The sequence below is a fragment of the Onychomys torridus genome, chromosome 2 (genome assembly GCF_903995425.1).
Source record: "Onychomys torridus chromosome 2, mOncTor1.1, whole genome shotgun sequence".
In the NCBI taxonomy this organism is placed as follows: domain Eukaryota; kingdom Metazoa; phylum Chordata; class Mammalia; order Rodentia; family Cricetidae; genus Onychomys; species Onychomys torridus.
The window spans coordinates 115,221,525-115,246,123 of record NC_050444.1 but is presented as its reverse complement, the minus strand read 5'-3'; the positions used below and the strand labels follow the sequence as shown (position 1 = coordinate 115,246,123).

At 44.6% G+C, this 24,599-nt stretch overlaps 1 protein-coding gene and 1 pseudogene across 2 annotated transcripts in view; both read right to left on the bottom strand.

The window, feature by feature from the left end:
• Patj (PATJ crumbs cell polarity complex component) overlaps nt 1-24,599 on the bottom strand; it is a 325,946-nt gene that overhangs the window by 71,667 nt on the left and 229,680 nt on the right. For both annotated transcript variants that reach the window (XM_036177074.1, XM_036177075.1), the window contains 3 exons: nt 20,090-20,176; nt 5,910-5,993; nt 1,877-1,994 (listed from right to left, as the gene is read on the bottom strand). In XM_036177074.1, the coding sequence (XP_036032967.1) occupies nt 1,877-1,994; nt 5,910-5,993; nt 20,090-20,176 (289 nt within the window). The remainder of the gene's footprint in view (nt 1-1,876; nt 1,995-5,909; nt 5,994-20,089; nt 20,177-24,599) is intronic.
• On the bottom strand, nt 10,057-10,472 carry LOC118577076 (annotated as a pseudogene).

Sequence of the window (24,599 nt, the reverse complement as noted above, 5' to 3'; positions counted from 1 at the left end):
CCTCTGAGCCATCTCTCCAGCAGTAAACATTTTTAAGTAGATGAGAGATGAATATAGTTCCTGTATCTTTAAACACAGGGCCATGGATTGTTATTACCTGGTATGAATGCACAATGTACATCAGCCAGCCCCTCCTGATCTATATCTGTAGTGGATAGCTGTTCCAGCTGTTTTGACCTGGAAGTACTACCCCCAGTGAGGCTTCCGGTTACTGTCATGCCTACTTATGGCTTGCTCCTGAGGCAGGGCTGAGATGGGAGCCCTTAAGACTCAAGATCCGGTGTGCCGGCTCTCTGGGTTCCTGGTGATCCTGGATGCTGGATGGTAGACCGAACGGAGTTCTCCAGAGAACCCAGCTGGACTGTACCTTACCTCTCCTGGATCTTGTAACCAATCCCTTTACTAGCTGTAAGTTACCCCCCAAATAAATCTCCTTTTTAACTACATGGAGTTGCCTTAATAAGTCCCCCAAATGTATCCATGGCCAGATATACAAGTTTGGGCATTTTAGGCCACACTGTCTGCCAGAGCTGCTTAACTCCATCACAGAGCATCAGAATGGCCAAGCAGCCCCAGACAATATGTAAACAATGCTCAATGATATGTTAAAGAACGTTGGAGTATGAATTTCATGTAGTTTTCATAAAACTGGCTTTCAGCTGTTTTCAGTCTTTAAAACATAAAACCCTCTCTAGCTCCTGGATGAAGTCAAAACAGGTGGTGGGCTACATTTAACCTGTAGGTCACAGTTTGTTTGCTAACAACGTTCGAGTACCTTAATATAAAACCAAATAATACCTGCTTGCTAAACTTTTTACAGAGAAACATTTAAAAGACTGCTGGTCAGCACAGGGTTATAAATTCGTCATGGGTGAGCCTTTTTAGTGTGTTCCATTTTTTTGAGACAAGGTCTAGGTCTGTCTATGTAGCTCTGGCTGGCCTGGAACTCACTATGTAGATCAGACTGGCCTCCAATTCACAGAGATCTGCTTACCTGAGTACTGGGGTTTTATTTATTTGTAATCATACATATGTGTGGGGGCAAGAACATGTGAGTGCACGTGCTCATGGAGACCAGAAGAAAAGTGTCAGGTCTCTTAGAGCTCAAGTTACAGGCAGTTGTGAGCTGCTTGCTGTGGGTGCTGGGAATCAAACTCTAGTCTTCCGGAAGAGCAGCAAGCACTCAACCCCTGAGCCACCTTTCCAGCAGCAGCACCCCTGCTTTTTACTGATAAATACTGCATAAAAGCAAGGTGGAAATACCGATCACTTGCTTTGAAGTTTGACTTTGAACTCTCACTCTCCATCATAATTTAAGCTACCTGAATCCCATCCTTGCCCACTTCTCTCTCCTCTTTCTTTTGGAGATGAGATTTCCTAGAGCCTGGGCTAGCCTTGAATTCTCTAGTTGAGGAGGACCTAAAATTCCCGGGCCTCCTACCTCCATTTCCCAAACGCTGGGATTACAGGCACCACCATGCCTGGCCCTGAATACCAACTTTTTACTGAAATCCTCAATGGCTTCTACATACATAGTGTTAAAAACTGCCTTCATTATGGTTTTAGAGACATTATCTATGACTTAACCTTGGTCTTTGGGAGAGACTGGCAGGCAGTCTGTGGGCTTTAGTTTCATCAAATGCCTCTTTGGAGGGCCTCTTCTCCTCTGTGTTTATATTCAGTAACTATTAGGCAGTGCAGATGGTGAAGAATTGAGGAAACAGGGCAGGAAGTGAGGTGTTTAACTCAACAGTACTGAAGTAGAGGAGGGATACAGAGCCCGGTGTCCTGCCTCCCGCCTCATCCTTTCCTCAGAGCATCACAACATTTTTCTTCTCCAAAGATTCATAGGCAGTTTTGGTTAGACAAGTCGTACCAGAGTCTGTGAGGTCTCCATCTTTTGATTGACACAAGGGACTTGGTGCTGGTGATATCTCTTGTGAGTTGACGGATGCTTGTGTTGAATATGTTTGCTGTTTCATCTGACAGGCAGCCTACAAAAGGAAGGAAAATTACATGGATGTCAAGAAGGAGAGAAGCAAGAAGGGCACTGTAAAATGGCTGTGTTATTGTCATCAAAACAATGGTGGGCTTCAAAAATGTGTTTTGAGACAACAGGATGCTCAGAGAGGTGGCAAGGGAAAACCAGGTTGATTTTTCTATTGTCTCCCGTTTAACTTTGCTCCTAAGATACTTGGAGAGAGGCTTGGTCAAAAAAGGGGAGCAGGACATAAGTGGAACAGTAACTTTCAGTTTTGTGCTTTTGCTGACAACGCCCCTAGTGGACACTAGCATTAACTAAGAAAAATGAAGCACCCCATGTCTTCTCAAGAGTCATAAAAAGTGGAGGTAGTGATGTGATTTGCCTGCTGGATTCCAGTAAGTGCCATGCTGTCTCTAGACTCTGGAAATGCCTGCTCCAGAATTATAACACTCCAAAATTCTGTCTGTGGAAGGCTGTTCCTCTGTCCAAGGCGCCATGCAGTATGCAAGAACCACTAAGCATTTGTATTGTGCTTTCATGTTTTCAAAATACAATTAGCTGTGTGGATACCTCAATCACAAGAACATTCCTCAGTATCAGATACTATCATCACTCAGCTAATTAGAGGAAGAGATCGGCTGGTCACCAGTTCTTGGAGAATGCTATAATCAGAGAGCTTATGGAATAGCTGCTAGGCTGTGGTTCTAGGGGTCTTCATTTGATTCTTTCTATAAGAAAATATTTTGATTTTTACTTATTATTATTAGTGCAATGTCTGGAGATCAGTGGAGAACTTTCTGGAGTCAGTTATCAGCTTCCACCCAAATGAGGCAGGGTCTCTCTTGTTTTTGTGCTGTGTATTTCAGGCCAGCTGATCTGCCAGCCTCTAGTCTGTGTACCAAGTTTATGCAGTGCCTCTGGAGGCCAGAAGAAATCCCCTGGAACTGGAGTTACAGATGATTGTGAGCCCCAGGTGGGCACTGCAGATCAAACCCAGATCCTCTCTGGAAGAGCAGCTAGTGCTCTTAATCACTAAATCATCTTTCCAGCCCAGACTTTAGTATTTCCAAAGTTCTCTTTTTGTGGTGCAAGGGATGACACCCAGGGCCTCAGGCATGCTAGTTAAGTATTCTACTAACAAGTCACACACCCAGGACTACATATATTTGTTTTTATTTAGGTGTTTAGAATATAATTTTAGAGAATTTTCAAAGGCATTTTATTTGGAAATGTTTGAAATATCAAATTCTCTGGTTTTTTTTTTTTGGGGGGGGAGAGAGGATATTTCAAGAGAGGGTTTTTTTGGTTACCCCTGGCTGTCCTGATACTAGTTCAGTAGACCAGGCTGATCTTGAACTCAAGAGATCTGCCTTCCTCTGCTTCCCAAGTGCTGGGATTAAAGGCATGCGCCACCACACCCAGCCATCGTATACTTTCTATATACTCTTGTTATCCATAGTTCCTGAATGATGGAAACTTCAGTGACATAAAAACATAAACTGGGGCTAGAGTGCCGAGTTAAGAATCTGTACTGCTCCTGCAGAGGATAGGAGTTTGCTTCCCGGCCAGCACCCATACCAAGTGGCTCAAAAACACCTGTAACTCCCACTCCAGGGGATCAGACACACTATTCTGGTTTCTGTAGGCATTAGCATCTGAGTATTTTTATGTCAATTTGAGACCAACTAGAGTCATATGAGAGAAAAGAATCTCAACTGAGGCAATGCATCTATAAGATCTGCAAAAGGCAAGCCTGTGATGCATTTTCTTACTTAATGACCGAGATCTCCCTCTACCAGCCTGGCCTCGAACTCTCAGAGATCCACCTGGCTCTGCCTCCCGAGTGCCAGGATTAAAGGCATGTGCCACCACCGGCCCAGCTGAGACTTTAAACTTTTAAAGAGATTTTGGAGTTGTATAGAGGCTAGATTTTTTAGGGAAGCTTTGGATTTTAAAAGGGACTGTCTATTTAAGAGAGACAATTTTTACAGTGTTTGAATTTGTAAGGACTGTGGGACTTTTAAAGTTATTTGTGTTTTATATTGCAAAATTAATATTAACATGTCATTTTTTGGGAACAAATGAGAAAGGAAATGTCAAAGTTAAAAGTGATGTGTTTGTGTGTCAAGCTGACTAGGGATCAATTGGCTTGTTTTGTTTTGTTCTTCAATGTCAACTTGACACAAGCTAGAGTCATCTGAGAGGAGAGAAACTCAAAGACCCAGCTGTAGGAAAGCCTGTAGGGCATTTTGTTAATTAGTAATTGATGGGAGAGGGTACAACTCACTGTGAGTGGAGCTCCACTCGGCAGGTGGTCCTGGGTTCTAGAAGTAGTCTGAGCAAGCTATGATGAGTAAGCCAGGAAGCAGCTTCCTACATGGCCTCTGGGTCAAATGCTAACTCCAGGCTCCTGCCCTGCTTGCCTTTAACGATGAACTGTGACACAGAAGTACAAGCAAGATAAACCCTTTCCTCTCCATTTGCTTTTGGTCATAGTGTTCCATCACAGCAATAGCAATCCTAACTAGCATGTACACATACTCAGTACAGACACTCACAGTACACATAGTTGCAAATAGGTGGGTGACGCACGCCTTTAATCCCAGCACTCAGGAGGCAGAGCCAGGCGGATCTCTGTGAGTTCGAGGCCAGCCTGGTCTACAGAGCAAGATCCAGGACAGGCACCAAAGCTACACAGAGAAACCCTGTCTCGAAAAACAAAAAACAAAAAACAAACAAACAAAAAAATCTACATTATATTCTTGGGCTGGAGAGATGGCTCCGAGGTTAAGAGCACAGGCTGCTTTTCCAGAGTTCAATTCCCAGCAACCACATGGTGGCTCACAGCCATCTATAATGAAACTTGGTGCCCTCTTCTGGACTGCAGGCATACATGCAGGTAGAACACCATATATAATAAATAAGTAAATAAATCTTTAAAAAAATAAATGAAAACAATTCTTAAAGTACAAACTAGTACATAGAAATGAAAACCTGGATTAAAAAGCAAGGAAAAATGAATAGCAACAAACATTTGATAGACACAAATTGATAGCTTGCTGGGTGTGGGGCTGAAGGCAGACATCCCAGAACCTGAGAGGCAGAGGCAGGAGTTCATAGTCAGCCTTGGCTATCGGAGTTTTAGGCAAACCTGGGCTACATAAGTCCCTATCTCCCTCCTCCCTGCAAAAACCCAACCAACTAACCAGCCAACAGTTCATAAGCTTTAGGGCCTGGCACTCATCCACTCAGTGATGTCCCCAGACTTCTAGCTTTTAAAGAAAAATGAAATTAAAAATGTAAGGAACACTAAAGTTATAGTATCTTTATCAAACTACAAATTTTTCCATTTGAAAATTTTATTCATGGCATTGTGTTAAGATAAGGCAGTCTTAAATTTTAAATGCAAAAGGATGTCTTTAAAAATATTGTGTGTGTGTGTGTGTGTGTGTGTGTGTGTGTGCGTGTGTGTGTGCGTGTGTGTGCGCGCGTGTGTGTGTGTGTGTGTGTGTGTGTGTGTGTGTGCGCGTGCGCGCGCGTGCGTGTGCGCGTGTGTGTGCTTGCTGCCGAGTGAGTATGGAGGTCAGAGGACCACTTTTGGAGTCAGTTTTCTCTTTCTATCATGTGAATCTCAGTGACTGATCTCGGGCCATTGGGTTTGGCACCAAGCCCCTTTACCTGCTGAGCCATTTTGTTGGCTCAAAGGAGTCTTTTAAACACCTGGTTAGGCTACCAGAACAGAATGGCACATAAAGGACACTTCTGCATACCTGAGTGTGATCAGTGACATAACTGTGCATTGACACCAGGTTTTAAGACACCTTAACCTTCTGCCACTAGGAAAGGATTTGACATTACAATCATCTCCTTTTCTTGTGGAGCACAGTTCACTTGACATACTACCCCAACAGAGTAAATCCCAAACCTGAATTACCACACTGTCAGGTGACTCCAATGCCCTCTGCTGCTCTGCCACCACGCTGTTATCAACCACCTCAGACAGGTCTTCCTGAAATGTAAAAATACAATCAATTAGCAACATCACAGGTCTCAACTGCACCTTCCACCTCTGGCAGTCACCTGGGCTTTGGTCTATCTCAAAAATGACCCCAAACAGCACATATATTTTCTCCATCCCCTACCTGAATGAACCTGCATAAGTGAGCTCAGGCTAGTCCTATCAGATATTCTTTGATGGTCTTCTCTACTACACTAGCTTTCCTAGATCTGCGTTGATGCTGAATATTAAATCACTCCCAGGGTTCAATTCCTGATAGTAGAATCCCCTACCCCACCTTTAAGATGCTTATCTAGAGGCTAAGCACACACCTGATAGAGACACTGTGAGAAAGAAAGGTGAGTTAGGCTTCGGAGTGACACACAGACACGTCAACTGAAATGTTGGCCAGAATGTGCATGTCTGTGTCCACACACTTTATTCTTTGTGTAGGTGGATTTAAAACTAAAGCATAATTTGATGGTTTAGGTTAAGGCATGAGCTCCTGCAACTTGGCTTGGACAAGGCAGGGACCACAAAGGGACCAAAGAGACGTTGATTTGGGTGTGTTTGCACTGGCACTCAGGGGTGCTGTGCAGCAATGGGGAGCAGGAAGGGTAGCTTGTGTCATGGAATGTTAGGAGTTTGCAACCCTAGCTCTTTGACTCAAGTAAATATGAGTCTGTACTTGACTCTTCTAGCTTTAATTCCCTGCATAATTTATAAACGTGTGTGTTTGTATGTGTGTGTGTGTGTGTGTGTGTGTGTGTGTGTGTGTGTGTGTGTGTTAGGTCTCAAACCTAGGGTGAACAGATAACCCAGGAGCCCAATTAATGTATTAGAGCTGATGCTGGCAGCCAGGTTCTCCCAGCATCCTTCAGTCCCTACCTGTAACAGGGTCCTTTTGGCTAGCATACCCTCCAACACACACACACACACACACACACACACACACACACACACACACACACACACCTCCAGCACAGTAACTGGGCTGGGCTGCTCTTCCCTATGTAACCCAGACATTTTGGCTGCTTCCAGCCCTGTTTACCTCTTGGCCTCTTGCTCTCTTGGCCACTCTTCCTGGTTCCCCTCCTTTGCTCCCTTCTTTCCTCAATGTAGCCTGGCTCAGTCTGCTGGTCAAGTTCACTCTGGACTCTCCAATATGTCTCTGTCTCTGCCTGTTTTCTCCTTTGCATCTATGACAAAAACCTCAACCCCTTAGTAGCAGCCATGTCCTTATTTTGTTTCTTTTCTTCTTTTCTTTCCTTCCTTCCTTCCTTCCTTCCTTCCTTCCTTCCTTCTTTCCTTCCTTCATCTCACTATGGGATGTGATTAGCCAGCTTGCCTCCATCCTGGGCTTGAAAGCTGTTTTACAATAAAGACAAACTAGGTTCATTCTTGTTTATGATTAAATCTGTTTCTCAAAGATTGGGCAATGCCCTACCTGTAATCTTAACTACACATGGTTCTGTACCGCCTGTTCCAAGGAACAGCAATCGTACCTTTGTTTGAAAAGGTTATATGACCAACTGTTGTTAAGCCCATCTCATATGTTCTGTTTCTGCAGCTCTGCCTATTTGACTGTCAAACCTCCCATTTGGAACCCCCCTACCCTGAGCTATAAAATCCTTATTTTGCCCATGTCCAATGCTGATCTCTTGAACCCAGCCATAGGTGGATGAAGCCTGTGTACAAGAATGAAAAAACAAACAAACAAACAACCTTGCTTTGATTAATTTGGCTATGATGATTTGGGTCAGTGGTCTTTCTCCTTTGGAATTAAGAGATGTTGAAAAGAATGAACAAAGTGATCCCATAAATGGATTTCCCATGGTACCTAGCAAATACCCAGATCCACTAAAGACACTCACAGTGACAGTGAATGGAACTAAATGATGCTGTCATCATGTTCCCAACTGCACCATCAGACTCTATCAGCCAGTCAGTGATTTGCACAGGATCCCACTCTGGGTATATTCATTCACATTCTTCCACAGCCTCTATCGTGGCTGAAGCCAAGTAAGACAGGATGTAAATCAGGTAATAGTCTCATCCTGTGTCATCCATTCTCTACTGGTTTACAGCCTGAGAGACTGCAGCCCAGCATGGATTTAGAGACGGCACCGAGGTCCTCCGAATGACAGGGACTATCCTTAGTCCCTTACTTTTTAGGGCTACAAGTATTTCACTCATTTAGATCTCTGCCATTTCCTTATGGGAAAGTACCTAGAATCCATTTCACCCAGCTCCCTACACTTAGATCTCTGCCATTTCCTTATGGAAAAGTACCTAGAATCCATTTCACCCAGCTCCCTACACTTTGTGACAAAGTAGATTCTAGGATATAAGATGAATTCATAAGTCACTTCACACCATAATTCTTCCCTGAGCCCTTGGGTAGTACCTTTCCCATAGTATGATCAATTTTCTGTACTTTCCCCACCCTGCCCTGTCCCTATTTTTTTTTTTTTTGAGGCAAGCTGTCTCTCTGTAAAAAGTTTTTCTTTAATATTTAGTAGAATAAAACATTATCTAAATGAGTGCTAAATACATCAAAAATTAAGAATTTAATTTTAAGCTGGGAGGTGGTGGCACACGCCTTTAATTCCAGCACTCAGGAAGCAGAGGCAGGAGGATCTCTGTGAGTTCGAGGCCAGCCTGGTCCACGAAGTGAGTTCCAGGAAAGGCACAAAGCTAAAACAAACCCTGTCCAAAAAACAAAAACAAACAAACAAAACAACAACAAAAAACAAACCAAAAAATAAAACCCCCACACCAAAAAAAATACCCCCCCACCAACAAAAACAAAACAAACAAACACAAAGAATCTGAGTTTAAAAGTACTTGGGTAGGGCTGGAGAGATGGCTCAGAGGTTAAGAGCACTGACTGCTCTTCCAAAGGTCCTGAGTTCAATTCCCAGCAACCACATGGTGGTTCCCAGCTATCTGTTAATGAAATCTGGTGCCCTCTTCTGGCCTGCAGTCATACATGCTGTATACATAATAAATAAATCTTAAAAAAAAAAAAAAAAGCACTTGGGTAAGTTTCAGACAGGCCATCAAAGGATACACATGAATGTGTGACTGTGGCCTCCACTGTGTAGCCTTCACAGGTGAGAGAAGGGCATGGAAAGGTCAGTAACCTGATGGGAAATTGCAGAGTAAAGCCCAGGCTGCATTATAAACAGGAACCGTGAGTGCTGGTCCTTCTCATGTACGGCAAATCAAGTAATTCTGTCACTTTGACACTGCAAATCAGCTTTAACCATCCCTAGTCAACCAGTGAGGGACAACAAGGATGTCTTCTCCAGTCAGAAATATGAGTCTTCTCTATCCAATACTATAACACTTGTGTTTGGAACAATCTTTATCTTTCCTACCTTGTAAGACTTTGATGCAAATGTTCCAACCCTCCTCCCCAAGTAAAACCTTTGTTACTCAAAGGCCCACAGGTCTATCTAGGGATTTGAAGGTCTGCAGCCCTTTCCCCTTCCTTCCATTTCCTGTGTGCCAATTATTTTCAGACTAGCCAACTGAATGAGTCCTAGAAGTCAGACCCCCTGTCAATGGGGAAAAGACACAGCTACCTCCTGAGTTAGAACAAAAACCCAATGCATTTCCTGTCTCTGTGAGTCCACTCAGTATCTGAGTGCATCCTCTTGACCAAGGAAAGGTATTGCCTGATCTAGACACTTTGGTCAGAAGTTGGTCTCCTTCTTTGTGACCCAAACATTAGCTATGGACCAAAACCCCTAATTTACATATTCCTCAGAACAACTACTGATTTCATTTTCCCTTTTCTTGAACTGTTTTTACATTTATTTAGTGTGTGTATGTGTGTGTGTGTGTGTGTGTGTGTGTGTGTGTGTGTGTGTGTGTGTGTATGTGTGTGAGCACTCAAGTGCATGAAGGTCAGAGGACAATTTGTGGGTTGGTTCTTTCTATTAAGTCCAGGGGTCAAACTCAGGTCATCAGGCTGGGTGGCAGGTACTTATTCCAGTTGAGCTACTTGCTGCCCCCCATATTTCTTTTCTTTCTTTTTTTTAGGTTTATTGAAAATATGTCAACAGATTCAAACAGTTCCATGTGGTGTTTTGAAATTCATCCCAACTGTAGGCCGAGTGACCTGCAGGTTGGAGAGGCTGCTGAAGTCCAGATAGACGCTTTAGTAGCATTTCCTTGGTGTCAGGATCTACCTCAATGATCTCCTGATCCAGGGCTGAGACCTCAGGAACACAATTCTCTCTCCTTTCTCTCTCTTCCTCCTGCAATTGATAGAGATACCTCTCACAGGACCTGTCTGAACCTTCTCCATCAGATATGTGAGACATAACCGGCTATCTTGTTGGGGAGTTTCTTGCTGGGGAAAATGGTCATCTCCTCGCACCTGCACTTGTGAGTGTGGAAGTCATTACTCAGGCGCATGTATTACTTCTCAGTGATGACCTGGACCGCCTTCTTCAAAGTCTTGGTATGAACTCAGCCCATGTTGATGGGTCCCGAGGAAACGGTGACCCCGATATTTCTTATTTGCAAATAAAAAGGGCCAGAAAATATGGGTTCCGACTGGTTTGACTTCTGACTAGTAGGAGGAGGGTTTAGAAAGGTCTGTTTCCCCCTTTTTCTTTCAACAGTGGGAAAGTAATAACAAGCTACCTGAAAAGGGGCTGGTGGGCAAGTCTGAATCCAACATCTGATTAGAGAGCAGGTATGCCGTGACAGCAGAGGAGCCTCAGTGCTTACCATCTTTTCCTACAAGTTGGAGGGATGATTGTGGAAATGAATAATTACAGGGGAATGATATTGCATGGATCAGGGGAACGGACAGGTGTCTGGAAATCATTAGTTCCTGCATCTTCCTTCAAGGTCAGAAATGCAACAGGATGGCATGATGAAATGTGATGTGTGGTTCAGCACACCACCTTATTCTTACACTGACTACCTTAAACTTCGGGCTGAGGGCTAGAGAGATGGCTCAGAGGTTAAGAATACCGACTGTTCTCCCAGAGGTTCTGAGTTCAATTCCCAGCACCCACATGGTGGCTGACAACCATCTGTAACAACATCTGGCACCCTCTTCTGTGTACATAATAAATAAATTAATTAAAAAACAAACAAACAAACAATAAACTTCGGGCTGAAGGGATGGGGCTGTGTAGAATGAGTGCCCGCTATGACAGTCAAAGGCTATCGACAACTGACTATATACCAGCCATGACAGTCAAAGGCTATCGATGACTGACTATAATACCAGTTTCGGAGCTAGTCATGCTGCATGTTTGTTGATGTGCACAATGGGCTTGTGTTAGACAATTATGGTCTGTTTTAGACTGGGTGTCAGGGTGCACATGCAATCCCAGTACCTGGGGACTCTGTACTTAGATTTGCTACCAGGTCAGAACAAGGTATACTTGTTCATTTCTAACCTGAGATTTCAAAGAAGACAGAAGCATTTCATGGCCCTGCAGCAGCACAGGTCCCTTCCCTTGGCATACACACAGGCTTAGACCTGGCTTACCTTCCAGCCACTCTACAATGGAGCTCTATTCTAAGACACTGACTTGGCAGCTTAGCTCCTGAAACAAATGGACACAGCACATGTGGTTTGCACCAAAGGCCTCAGCACAGCATAGGAGCTGCTAATGGACACTCTTTATGCAACGAAGTCACATGGCTCAGAGATAGTACTTCAGAGGGTTAGTTGTTAAGGCCATATTGGATTCTCCTAGATGCCAGTTACAATGGGAGGCCGGTCTGCCTGCAATCCTCAAGGCAGCCTCACTCCTCCTCTGTTACCTTTTCATTGTTGTGAAGAGGCACCAGGACCAAGGCAACTTCTAGAACAAAGTTTATTGGGGCTTGCTTACAGTGTCTGAGGCTGAGTCCATGACCACCATGGCATGGAGCATGGCAGCAGTTGGGAAGGCATGGGGCTGGAGCAGGAGCTAAGGCCTAAATTTGATCCACAGGCAGGGAAACAGAGATAGAGAAAGACAGAGAGACAAAGAGAAGACAGCAAGAGAGAGGAGACAGTAAGAGACATCAAGAGTGTTAACTGAAAATGGTGTGGGCTTTTGAAACATCAAAGCCTACTCCTCATGACACATCTTCCAACAAGGCCACGCCTCCAAATACTTCCCAAATAGTTCCACCAATGGGTACCAAACATTCAAACACCATTCTCATTCAAATCACCACACTCCTGTTCTGCAACTAGGTATTAAAGCGCCCTCTCTCTCTGGACACAGTAATGGGCTAAGAGTAGACATTGGGATCAAATAAGAACAGAGATCTTCAGGTTCCAGTGACTCAAGGGAGGAGATGTCAGCTCTGTCTGGCAGAGGCTTAGCCCCAGGAGTGATGTGCACACCACGCTGGGTGGCGGCAGGGTGGGGGGTGGGGTCTGGCTGATGAGCACAGCTGAGTCACCCCTGGCACCAACTGTTCCTCAGTTGAACTACAGGTGACATCGACAACATTTGCAGCCTTTAAGTGAATTTCTACTTTTGGCGACATAAGGTCACTAGAGAGTCCCACAGCACGCAAACTTTTCTTTAAAAATGTTTGTTAAACTTGATAGAAACTATCCCTAGCCCACACATTCATGTTTCACAGTTCAGGAACACAGCTCAGTGGCAAATGTCCATGGAGCTCAACCCAAAGGAATTCTTTACATTCCAAAGAGAGTTTGCATACTGAAAGACACCAGCCCTCCCCACCGCTTCAGAATCTTTCCTAGAATCATAATTTCTGTGGAAATCTGCGTTCTCCTCTCTTGGTTCAGCTAAAGCAAAAGGAAGTGACCACTCCCAGGGCGACAGTGAGGCTGACAACACAGGAATGAAGATGCTCAGCTGAGGTGTCACCAAAGGGAGTGTCTTTTATGCCAACTGTCCCAGGCTATGAGAGAATGGACCCCAACTGTCCTTTTAATATTTATAACACCAAGAATATCTGGAGGTGGGGTCTGGATGTGTTAGAAGGTCAAACTGTCCCAGGTTGCTGGGAGTACCTGTGTATAAGCATTGATCCCTCCTTCAAATCTGTTGAGTGTGATATGTGTATTCCTGAATGTGTGTGGCGTGTGCATGTCTGAGTATGCACGTAGAGGTCAGAGGTCAGTCTTAGGTTTGTTTGAGGCAGGGTCTCTTTGTCGCTGCATATGCCAGGCTAGCTGGCCTAAGAACCTCTGGGGATTTTCCTTCTCTACTTCCCATGGGATTTGAACTCAGGTCCCCATGCTTACAGAGCAAGCACGTTACCCACTGTTCCATATTTCCAGCCCTAATAATCACTTCTTTAAAGTTGTATTCAATTCTCTCTGTATCACTTCTCTCTTTACCTCAGTTTTATCTATAAAATGGGTTAATAGTAGGGTTGATCTCATGTAAAACATGAGTTAATATTAGGACCAACCTAAAATGTTATCACTCTCCCATACAGTATGGATTAGAATGATGCTTTTTAGAGAACACAGTGAACACTGCAAACATTAGCTGACACCATTATCAGCAGTTCTGGAAGCTCCTGGGTAGAGTGGGCCATCAGCATTACGGTCAGTGATGTGCCCAGGACACACAGGTCTTTGGTATAAATGGTTTACATCTGAAAGATTCTGTGGTTTTACAGTTTCCTTTGAAACACACCACAGGTTTTAGCTTCCAGAGTCTTAATATAACACCAACAAGCAAGGCTTCTCCAGGAAGCTAATTCTCCCCCATAGGCCAGTGCTGAGCAGTGCTGCTTTCCAAGAAACCCAAGTCTCAGTCAGCCCCTGGTATGGGCAAGGCAGCTGAGTTCTGTGCCCTGCCCTTTCTCCATTTAGAAAAAAAAAAATGTTGCTAACAAGTGATACCTTCCATGTAAGCACAAATTCAAGTGAAGTCTCCTCAGTGGGCCAGTCACTCACTGGGCAGGAGGAATGGGGTGGGGTGAGGTGGGGTGGAGGTGAGCAAGAAGTGTAAACCAGTGTTAAAATGTGTCGTTGTCCCGCCCCCTGCTTCCATCCTTGCATTCAGGAGGTGGCCTCCCTTGTAGCTCTTCTGTCTCTGTGGTTTTCGTTACCACAAAAGAGGGAAGGGCATGAATGAAAAAGCCAAAACCTTTCCTGCATGTCCATGAAGTAAACGTGATTAGAAGTTCACTGTCGTTTTTACGACTTGCGAAGCATCATCTGAGCAAATCCCAAGTCGTCTCTGAGATGGAGATATAAAGAACAATGACCTGTGAAAAATGCCACATATCTGAACGCACTTGAACTCCACGTTGGCAGTGTGCGCACTGTCATAAGAGAGCAGCCAGTGCTGGCTCAGCCCGTTTCCTGTTCCTTGCATAGAGTCCCAGACCTTGCTGTAGATGCCATTTCTACGGTGGGTCTGGAACAGGAGTGAGGATGTGTACAGTCACATATGTTGGAAATACCAGCCAGGAAGTCAACTCTCACACACCTAACTCACTGAAAATCACGTAGGATTATGTGCCACAGTTGAGCGTCAGTGCAAAATTGGGGGAGAATTTTAATTCAGCTCAGCAGCCCCACTTGATTCAGAAGTAGAAACAGAGAATTCCAAAGTGACCATGGCATCACCTCAGCACATTTTCTCCCTCCTACCCCCTTTCTTTTTGAAAGTTAGCCAGTCTCAGCCTCTCACGCTCAGGTTGAAACCACAGGCAGCCTTTTCTCTGTTCCCTCCTGTCTAACTGTGTTAGTGTTCTTTAATCCAGGGACTCAACGTGAAACAAGGATTTTTCTCAGACAGCAGTTTCAACAGGCTGTTAAACTTTGAAAGTGACCTTTGGGGATGCAGCCAGTTTTCCAGAGGAGATCACGGGAGACTGAAGCAAGACTAGGTGGAGGGTGTGGGATGCAGCTCGGTGCATGAAGTGCTTGTGTGTTTGGTATTTGATGCCCCAGAACCTACATAAAAATTGGGCAGAGTGGTGCACACCTGAAGTCCCAGCACCGGGGGAGGCAGGGATAGGTGGATCCCAGGGGCAGCTGACCAGGGAGTCTCAGGGCCAGTGAGAGAATGCCCCCAAAACAAGGTAGATAGTGCCTGAGGAAGAGACTGGAGGCTGATGTCTGGTTCCCATCCCACACATGTGTATCTTCCCCCCACCACACAAAGTAACATGAACCTGGAGCCTTGTAAATGAGGAATGATTGTCCTCATGAGGCTAGCAATCATGTGTTATTATCAAAAAAAGGGACAGCTAACATGAAGAATTTAGACAGGATACAGTGGACATGACATTGATTAGACTGAGCTTTGTGAAGAACTCTTTGTGGGCACTCTTCCTGTTTCCTAGTAACTGTGGGCAGGAGAGTGCTTCTTTGGGCTCTGAAGTCTGGCAGTGCCCGGCAGGGTGTCCCTCCTCACAGGTTAGGTGCGGTCTGAAAAACTGACTTCTGCTGTTCCTGGCCCAACACCACCTCTGAGAAGCATTGTGGCTCAGCTGCCTTCCAGACTTCAACATCAGTGAGTCAGATGGAGAAGGGTTTGATTCTTCGTGCAGGTGTGGGCACTTGCAGTGATGGGGACAAACCAGGCCAGTGACGGGCCGAGAGAATGGGGACTGCAGGGGACAAACAGACTGGAAAGACAGGTGGACTGCTCATCCATCTGCAAAGGAAAACTGGGAAGTGCCATTTGTGTGTAAAAGCTCCTGCACAGATGAGCTCCCATCTCTGGTTATGGAGCCGTGGACAATGACGGCTGCTGGCAGAGGAGACTCGGTGTTCTTTAAGGGTCTGGGCTCTGGAGGTCAACCACGCTCCATTGAATGGCAACGCAAACCGGAGCAGTAAGTTAGACGGGGGCAAGTGTTGTGGAATATTTGTTTAACTAGGCAAAGATGTGTTACATTTGTTTATGCTGCATTTGTTTATGTAAAGATGTGTTGCATTTGTGTTAAATAAATAAAATTAATCTAGGCTCAGAGAGGTGGGGTTAGCAACTAGTTGACAGGAAGTATCACCGAGGAGGAGCGTATCATGGGTTTTTAATGACCCATGTGTAGGAGAGTGGTTTTTATGACACCCGAGAGGAAGTTGCCAGTTGCTATTCTCTGAGTTCGCAGGTTTCCACTCTAGCCTTTGAGTCTAAGTTTTATTAGAACAAGAGAGATTTAGCACAGCAGCAGAGCCATTGTGGGGGGGGGGGGGGCGACAGAATTTCCCCCCCAGGCTACGGCCTCAGTAGCTTAAGACCCAGCCACTGTGAGGAAGTTCAAACAGCAGACAGCAGAAATAAGGTTGGCCTCAGGGAGGTGGGGGTGATCTGGGAGGAGTTAATGGGTGGGGTTGAGGGGGAGTATAATCACAAAACACAATGAAATTCTCAAGGAACTTATAAAATTACATATTTAAAAAATTAAAAGCTTCTATGTCTAAAACTTGGCTTGGCCCTCTTAGGAACATTGTACTGACTGAAGGAAAGACCTTCGCTGGGTGGTCAGGCCCCTGACACCAATGTGAACTCTGTTTTGAATCAAGTTGTACTCCTGAATCTAAATGATGATTTTGTTTTTTTAATTGATTAATAAATTAATTTTTAAAGATTTATGTATTGATTATGTATACAGAAGAGGGCACCAGATCTCATTATAGATGGTTGTGAGCCACCATGTGGATGCTGGGAATTTAACTCAGGACCTCTGGAAGGGCAGTCGGTGCTCTTAACTTCTAAGCCATCTCTCCAGCCCCTAATTTATTTTTTAATGTGTATGAGTAACCTGTCTTCAGGGACACCAGAAGAGGGAATCAGATCCCATTATAGATGGTTGTGAGCATGTAGTTGCTGGGAATTGAACTCAGGATCTCTGGAAGAGCAGCTTTTAACCGCTGAGCCATCTCTCTAGCCCCTAAATGATGTTTTATGTGCTTTTGCTTCTTAGAAAGTCATACTGCAGCTTCAAAGAAAATGTAGGCTGACAAATGAGGGCGTTGGGGCAGGTGGATTTTACCTAGGCAGAATCTGGTATTAATGCTAGCTGCTTCAGATTAAGCCTTGCTTCAGGCAAGTGCGGTTGAGTTTCATGTGCAGAATCTACTCAGTCCCCACAACAAAGAGGCAGCAGACAGGCAGACTTGGAGGAGGAGTCAGATGAGCGGTGTGAGCCTTTTCAGAGCCAGTGACTGGAGGAGGAAGATTCAGGTCTTCACAGACTCAGGCTCTTCCTTTGTACCTGAGAGTCCTGGCATTTGGAAAGGCGAGTCACACTAGGGCATCTTGACCCACAGGCACTATTTAATACAAGAGAAACTGATCTTCCCTGAAGTGTGTTTGAAAGCTTACATGGGCCAGGCATTTCAGATCCAGGCAGCCCAGCGGATGGAACCCTGAAGTGGGAAAATGGCTTTCATCTGAGTTTTCATACCACGGACTATTTAGGTCAGTTGAAAGTTGATTAGGCAAACAGCGCACGCTCCCCAGGCATCTTGGTAACTCCAGGTTGTTTGCCACCTTGCTACCTAGAGTCCCCTTCTCCATTCTTGTGCTAAGGGTCAGACAATAGATAGCAGCAGCACACGCCACTGCCAGCATGAAAACAAAACAAACGAAACCTGGAACAACTGTAGTTGGAGTTGTCCTGCCTGGCCCACGGTCAGGACAAGTCTCTCTCACCCACCAGGCTCACAGCTGCTCAGACCCAACCAAGTAAACACACAGAGACTTATATTGCTTACAAACTATATGGCCATGTCAGGCTGCTTGCTAACTGTTCTTATATCTAAAATTAATCCATTTCTATTAATCTATAAGTTGCCACATAGTTTGTGGCTTACCAGTATCTTAACATCTTCTCATGGTGGCGGCTGGCAGCGTCTCTCTCTCTCTCTCTCCCCCCCGCCTTCCTGTTCCCACCATTCTCTTCTCAACTTTAAAAACCTGTGAGAAATGGGAAGTGCGATGGGGGCTATATATGTGAACTAGGTTTGAAAGACCAGGCATCACTTGATACACACCTGAATTGTTACTAAGTAGTTTCACAAAACAGACCATTGTGAGCTGCCATGTGGGTGCTGGGAATTGAACCCAGGTCCTCTGGAAGAATAGGTAGTGCTCTTAACCTCTGAGCCATTAAAATTCATCTCTTTAATGACCTGTTTTTATCTCAAAATTTCATGATGTTAGGAACTGATGATTTAGAAGTGTGTGTGTGCAGATCGAAGAGTGATCCTCGTGGTTGGTGGACTTTGGTTTCATTGTGTCTGCATCTCTGTGATTGGCATTATTACACAGTGCTTTAGAGAGCAGCCTCCCAGCTGGGTGGTTTTAGGCAACTTGGTTCATGTTTCAGCATCTCAGTTTCCTGTCTCTTACTACTGCTTTCACAGGTGAGCTTAGAGTAATTCCTCTTCTCCACCCTTCCTGGATCAGCGGTACCAGCTCCTGGCCTTGGACACCAGCGCCCCAGGATCTCCAGTGTGTGAATGCCACAACTTGTCCCCGTGACATTCCTGGTTCTAAGGCCTTTGGACTTGGCTTCTGTGGGTTTTTCAGCTTACAGATAACCTATTGTGGGGCTTCCGAGACTCCATGGTCAAGTAAGTCAGTTTCCCTGGTACCCTCTCACACACCCATCTTACTGGCCTTTCTTCGTGGAGAAGCTTCAGTAGGTTAGTGCTTTAATTCTAGGGGTGAAAAGTGCACTCCACTTTTCCAGTTGTATACTAACCACTCTGAACACAATCTTTTCATTACCACCCACTAATGATTTAATAAGAATTACAAACTCAACACCAAGGACAAAAACTCACTTGGGGATTATGAGGCTAGGGTATGGTGGCTCACATATAAATGTAATCCCAGCATTTGGAAGGCTGAAGCAGGAGGATCATACCGAGTTTGAGACTAGTTAACACTGGAGCCAGACTCCTTGGATCTAAACCCTGGTTCTACCCTTTACCAGGAATATAATCTGAGGGGATAAAGTTATGTGCCACCACAACAGGCTAAGACCAAATCTCCTTTGGGGTTGCATATCAGATATTTACATTATGATTCACAACAGTAGCAAATTACAGTTACAGAGTAGCAAGGAAATAATTTTATGGTTGGGGGTCACGACAACATGAGGAACAGTATTAAAGGGTCACAGCATTAGGAAGGTTGAGAACTCTAATGTATCCAAAGTGACAGTGTCCCAAAGAATAAGTTAACTTGTATTTAAATGAATGGCTCTTCAGTGCAGATATGCATTGTCTTTTGGAAGAGGAGCGCGGGTCCCCATGTGTTATTATTGCTCCCCTTGATACTGGAGGTCTAGGGTCCCAAGAAGTTTGCCCAATTGTGGTCTGCTACAATTTCTACTCTTGCTGAAGTAACCTTTTCTTTAAGCCTGAACAAATCAGTTCACTTAGTTGGAGACAAAAATCTAAGCAGTTCCGACTCATATTTTTTTTCTAAAAGCTGAAAGAAGATAAAGAAATGAATGACTTCTCAAACTCCTTCAAGTAAGGCAGATTTAAAGTCATCTAAGTGGTGGACTTCTGGAGGTCCACGGACATTTGAAACACAGAGGGGCAGGGAAGCAACAACCCAAACCAACCCCATTCCTTTCTAACAACTGTAGTCCAACTTTGGAAGTGATGGGCTACAAACCAGAAAGGCACATCGTGAAAAAAGGCATTGACACAGAGATCATGTGCACAAAGCAGCCATTGACCTTATTTGTAAATAAGTTACCACTCTCACGGATGTAGAACACAGCAGAGAGCTTGGTTCAAAGCAGATGATTAAACAAGATGTCCTATGCACCTTGTCCTATGCCACAACTTCCCTCACTGTTGGCGACTAAGTATCTTTTATGGGAATCAAAGACCTCATCTCCTGTATGGCTAAGGTTCCTTCAGTCCAGACCCTGGAGATACCCAGGGCTGAACTGGATTGGAAAGAGTGCCTGGCTGCCACGGTAATCCTAGACAGCAAGGCTCAAGTGTGGTGGCGGGGACGCTGTGCAGGGAGAAGCACTCACTTGCTGATTGGAGAGCTCTTGTTTCTTAGAGCTCAAAGTACCTAGTGACCAAGACAAGAGGCAGTCAGCCCTTCCTCTAGGGGGAGTAAGTGCAAGCCCTGTCCCTCCCAGTCTAGGATTCTTACCGGTTTGGGGCTTCCAGTGTCAGGCAGGTGTTTAACGTCCACACTGCTGTCTTCCTCACTACTGACAGGTTCAGTGCTACCCAGATCCTGTGGGACAGTAAAAGCAAAGCAAAAAAAAAAAAAAAAAAAAGTTATTCTTCATTCACACTGTCTCAGACCACACACACTGCACAGCTGTGGGTGTAGTGCTCCTAATGCTATATGGACACTGCTTCTGCATTAGCCATCCTGCCATCTTCTTTGTAACAGTAGACCAGCAGACATGTCTGTCCATTTGCTCTATTGGCACTGATCCCTGCTGCCTGTAGTATCTCTCAGGAAAGCCAGTCCCTGCTCTGTTCTAGGCACAGGCCTGGCTGTCTCAGGTCAGTTCCCTTCTTCTTGTCAACAGTTTGTCATGAACAGGAACCTGGACAGTGAACTTTGTCAGTTCTGGAAGTTCTTTCCTCATCTTTGGCTCTCTTCTCTTTGTATTTTACTAATTATCTGGATGTTTATGCCCACACATTCAGCTTTTACAAGCCAACAAACACTGAAAAATTATTTCTCCCACAAAATTGTAATCCTATGTGCCTAGATAAAGCATATTGTTGAACCAATGCAGTCACTAAGATACATGATGTCTTAGGGTTTCTATTGCTGTGGAGAGACACCATGACCATGACAACTCTAATAAAGGAAAACATCTCAGTGAAGTGGGCGGCTTCCAGTTTCAGAGGTTTAATCCATTATCTTCATGGCAGAGAGCATGGTGGTGTGCAGGCAGACATGGTGCTGGAGAAGGAGCTGCTACATGTTGATATGCAGGCAACAGGAAGTAGACTGAATATCACACTGAGCAAAGCTTAAGCATATAGGAGACCTCAAAGACCACTCCACAGTGACACACTTCTTCCAACAAGGCCACACCTACTCTAATAAAGCCACACCTCCAAATAGTACCACTCTCTTTGGGGGCCATTTTCTTTCAAACTACAACACATGACCATTTATCAATTATGTAATAAAAGAAATGAATGAATATTCAAGGACTAAGCTATAAAACTCAAAGGGCATATAAAATGTCAGATGCCTGCTCAATAAGTAGAGACCATGACTTCCCTGTTTTATAAGGCAGGTTGGGCAGAAGCAAAGGAAAGTGAGAACAGGCTGGGAAGGTGAAGCTGATGGAGGATAAAGGGTTGTAAACCAAGGAAGAGAAGTTTCCAGCTCTGGCCACTGGATGACTTCCACAGAGCTGTCCAGCCTATATAGCAAGGACCTGTCAACAAACCAACAATAAAAAGCTCCCAAAGAAACAAGTATTGGGTACAGTCATCCATTACAAAGTAATGTTTCAATGATGGACCATACACATAGTGGAGTTCCGTACCTTAGGGTTTCTATTGCTGTGCTAAAACACCAAACAAAAATCACTACGGGGGGGGGGGGGGGGGGGAAAGGGTGTGCTTCAGATTACATGTCCCAATCCAGGTTCTTCAGTGAGGAAGTCAGGTGGGAGCTGAAGGCAGGAACGGATGCAGAGGACTGCTGCTTATTAGCTTGCTCCTCAAGGCTTGTTCTCACTTCAGTCACTAAGAAAATGCTCTGCAGACTTGCCTACAGGCCAGTCTACCGAGGACATTTTCTCAAAGTTCTCTCCTCCAAAAATGACTCTAGCCTGTGCCACTGACATAAAAACCAGCATGTGCATCACACATTGATGGTGATGCTGGTATAAAATTACAGTGCCACTAGTCACATAAAAGTGCAGCAGTATTCTGGGTGGTGGTGGCACACACCTTTAATCCCAGCACTCAGGAGGCAGAGGCAGGCGGATCTCTGTGAGTTCGAGGCCAGCCTGGTCTACAGAGTGAGTTCCAGGAAAGGTGCAAACCTACACAGAGAAACCCTGTCTCAAAAAACCAAAAAAAAAAAAAAAAAAAGTGCAGCAATACAATTATGCCCATGCATATTATTTGATTATATGATAGACAACTACTTACTGATTTATGTATTCAGTATACTATACTTCAGATTATTTCATAACATGTTTTTCTGTAAGACAGCACTCATGCATCTCGTGTTTACTGTTTCTCCAGAAACATTCATTAGCCTCTCTTTTCCATCCTGATTATGTATGCGGGGAATCTGATGCCAACATCTGTGCTTCTTTCATGCCCTTTGTCTTATGCTGTATTCATCTCCTGGGTCTGCCTCTTCAAAGGCCATGCTCCAAGCTGTACTACAGTCACATTTTAAACACTCTCTTCTGCTGTCAGTTGGACATGCCTCCACTGAGGAAGACCTGAAGTCAAAATCCAGATGGAGGGAGACTCAGGACAAAAAAAAAAAATTGAGAATGGCTGGAAATGAGGAATTTACTTTCCAGGCAAGCTAAGGTTTACGAGTAGAGTATGTGTGCTTAAACAATCCACAAACAAAATTGTACCTCCACTCTGAGAACAGAATGGTGCACAGGGCAAGGAGCTCTTAAAACACCCCACTTGCCAAGAGCTTAAAACATGGCCAACAGCAGAGACAGGAAGGAGGCAGAAGCATGACTCTAAGGAACAAGAGTCCCTGGTGGCTTGAGGACCATCTGGCTGAAGGAAAGTGACCGCTGACAAGATGAGTCTGTTAATCCAGGGGCAGGTGTCCATTTCTCTCTTGCTGATCTTCAAACTACCTGTTCAGTGTGGCTGGCCTGTTCAGTGTGGCTGGCCTGTTCAGTGTGGCTGGCTTACCAAGGCTGCTCACAACAACAACTCCCCAGGAAGACCAAAGGCAGGAAACACGGGAAGTCAGGACCATAGATGAGTAAATGGAAAAAGATCAACACAACATCACCCAAAGATGGTATAGGGGTGGGTGTGTGTCCGTGTCCCTGTGTCCTATTAAGGACATTTTTTAGCACACCTTGTAAAATTCCAAACTTCTCTTCCTCTGCTGGGTTCACTGGGAATCTCCTAAATAAGGTGATGATGGTTGCTTTTTCATTTATTTTAGTTTAATGTTTTAACTTTTTTTAATGGGGGGGGCGGGGAATAAGGCCACACTGGGCTGGGACTTGGACCAGAGAAGCTTCCTCTCACAGGAGATGGGAACTGTACATTGAGACCCGCAATGGACAATGTGCAGAGAGTAAGACACTTTGGAGTACTCAGCCCTAAATGGGGTGTCTTCTTCAAACCTCTCCCCTCAGGGCTCTGGGAAATATGAAGAAAAGGAAGCAGAAAGGCTATAGGAGCCAGAGGGAAGGATGGCACCAAGGAAACCGTGTCTTCTAGACACAACAGGACTGACGCACTGATTCACAGACAACACGCATGGGCCCACACAGGTGCATGCCAAAGAGGCTCCTGGCACTGACAGTGGAAGAAGGCACAAGCCCAGATGCTATCTATCTCCAAGTGACAACCACTTGCAAAGGAAAATTGATTTGCTCCAGTGGAGTCTCGCTGGGTATATAAACACACTTCAAGGCAGGCCCCATACATAGCAATAGATGGCAACACAAAATGAACTCAATGGTATTTTTGCAGATATTTTTTTGTCTCATATTGATTTGTCTGGGCATTTTTTATCTCACTGGTCTTTTGCTTGAATGGTTCCCGATTTTCTGTTTTTCATGGTAGTTTTTGTTTGTATGAATGCATATCTGTGTGTGTGTGTGTTTCTTGTGCTTTTTTGCTATTTGTTTTTATTTTGGTTTATTTCCTTTTTTATTTGCCTGTTTGTTTTCTAAATAGAGAAAGAAGGCATGCAGTTGGATGACTGGAGAGGGGGTCTGGAAGGAGACACCATGACCAGATTATATTGAATAAATTTTCAATAGTTAAAAAAGTGTGTGTGTGTGTGTGTGTGTGTACACGCCTGAGCATGTACACAGGAGAGAAAGCACTAACCCTGGGGCTCACCAACTGGCTAGTCTGGCTGGCCAGCACTGGGGTGACAGATATATTCTACCTCGTAGAGCTTTCAAACCTGTGCTAAAGATTCACACTCAGGCCCACATACTCGTTACTCACTTCCCAGCCTCCTAATTTAATAAGTTTTGAGACAGAGTCTCACTATGCAGCCCAGGCTGGTCTTGGACTTAAATCCTGCCTCTACCTCCTGAGAGCTGGGACTGCAGGATGTACTGTCACCTTGCTTGCTATTTTATTTTTATGTTACTTTGTTTTTTCAGATAGACAGTTTACACACGGTTTCTTACTGACTGGACAGCAAGAAGCTTGAGGGTAGGAACATTCTCTGAGAGCAGAGCATCCCTCAAGCTAAGCAGGCTCTGGTGGTTTAGAAAGACGTTTCCACCATATGAACATTACTGCTGTCCTTCCCATTTCCTCATCCAACATGACAAGAACATATCAATAAAAATAACTTTTCCTTTGATTTGAGACATCACCAAACAACACAATACTTGAAAAACCTAACATGCCACCCAGTATAACTAGAGATTGTTTTCTTTTCAATTTTTAAAGATAAGGTCTCTGTCTGTAGCACTGATTGGCCTGCTGGCCTCCCA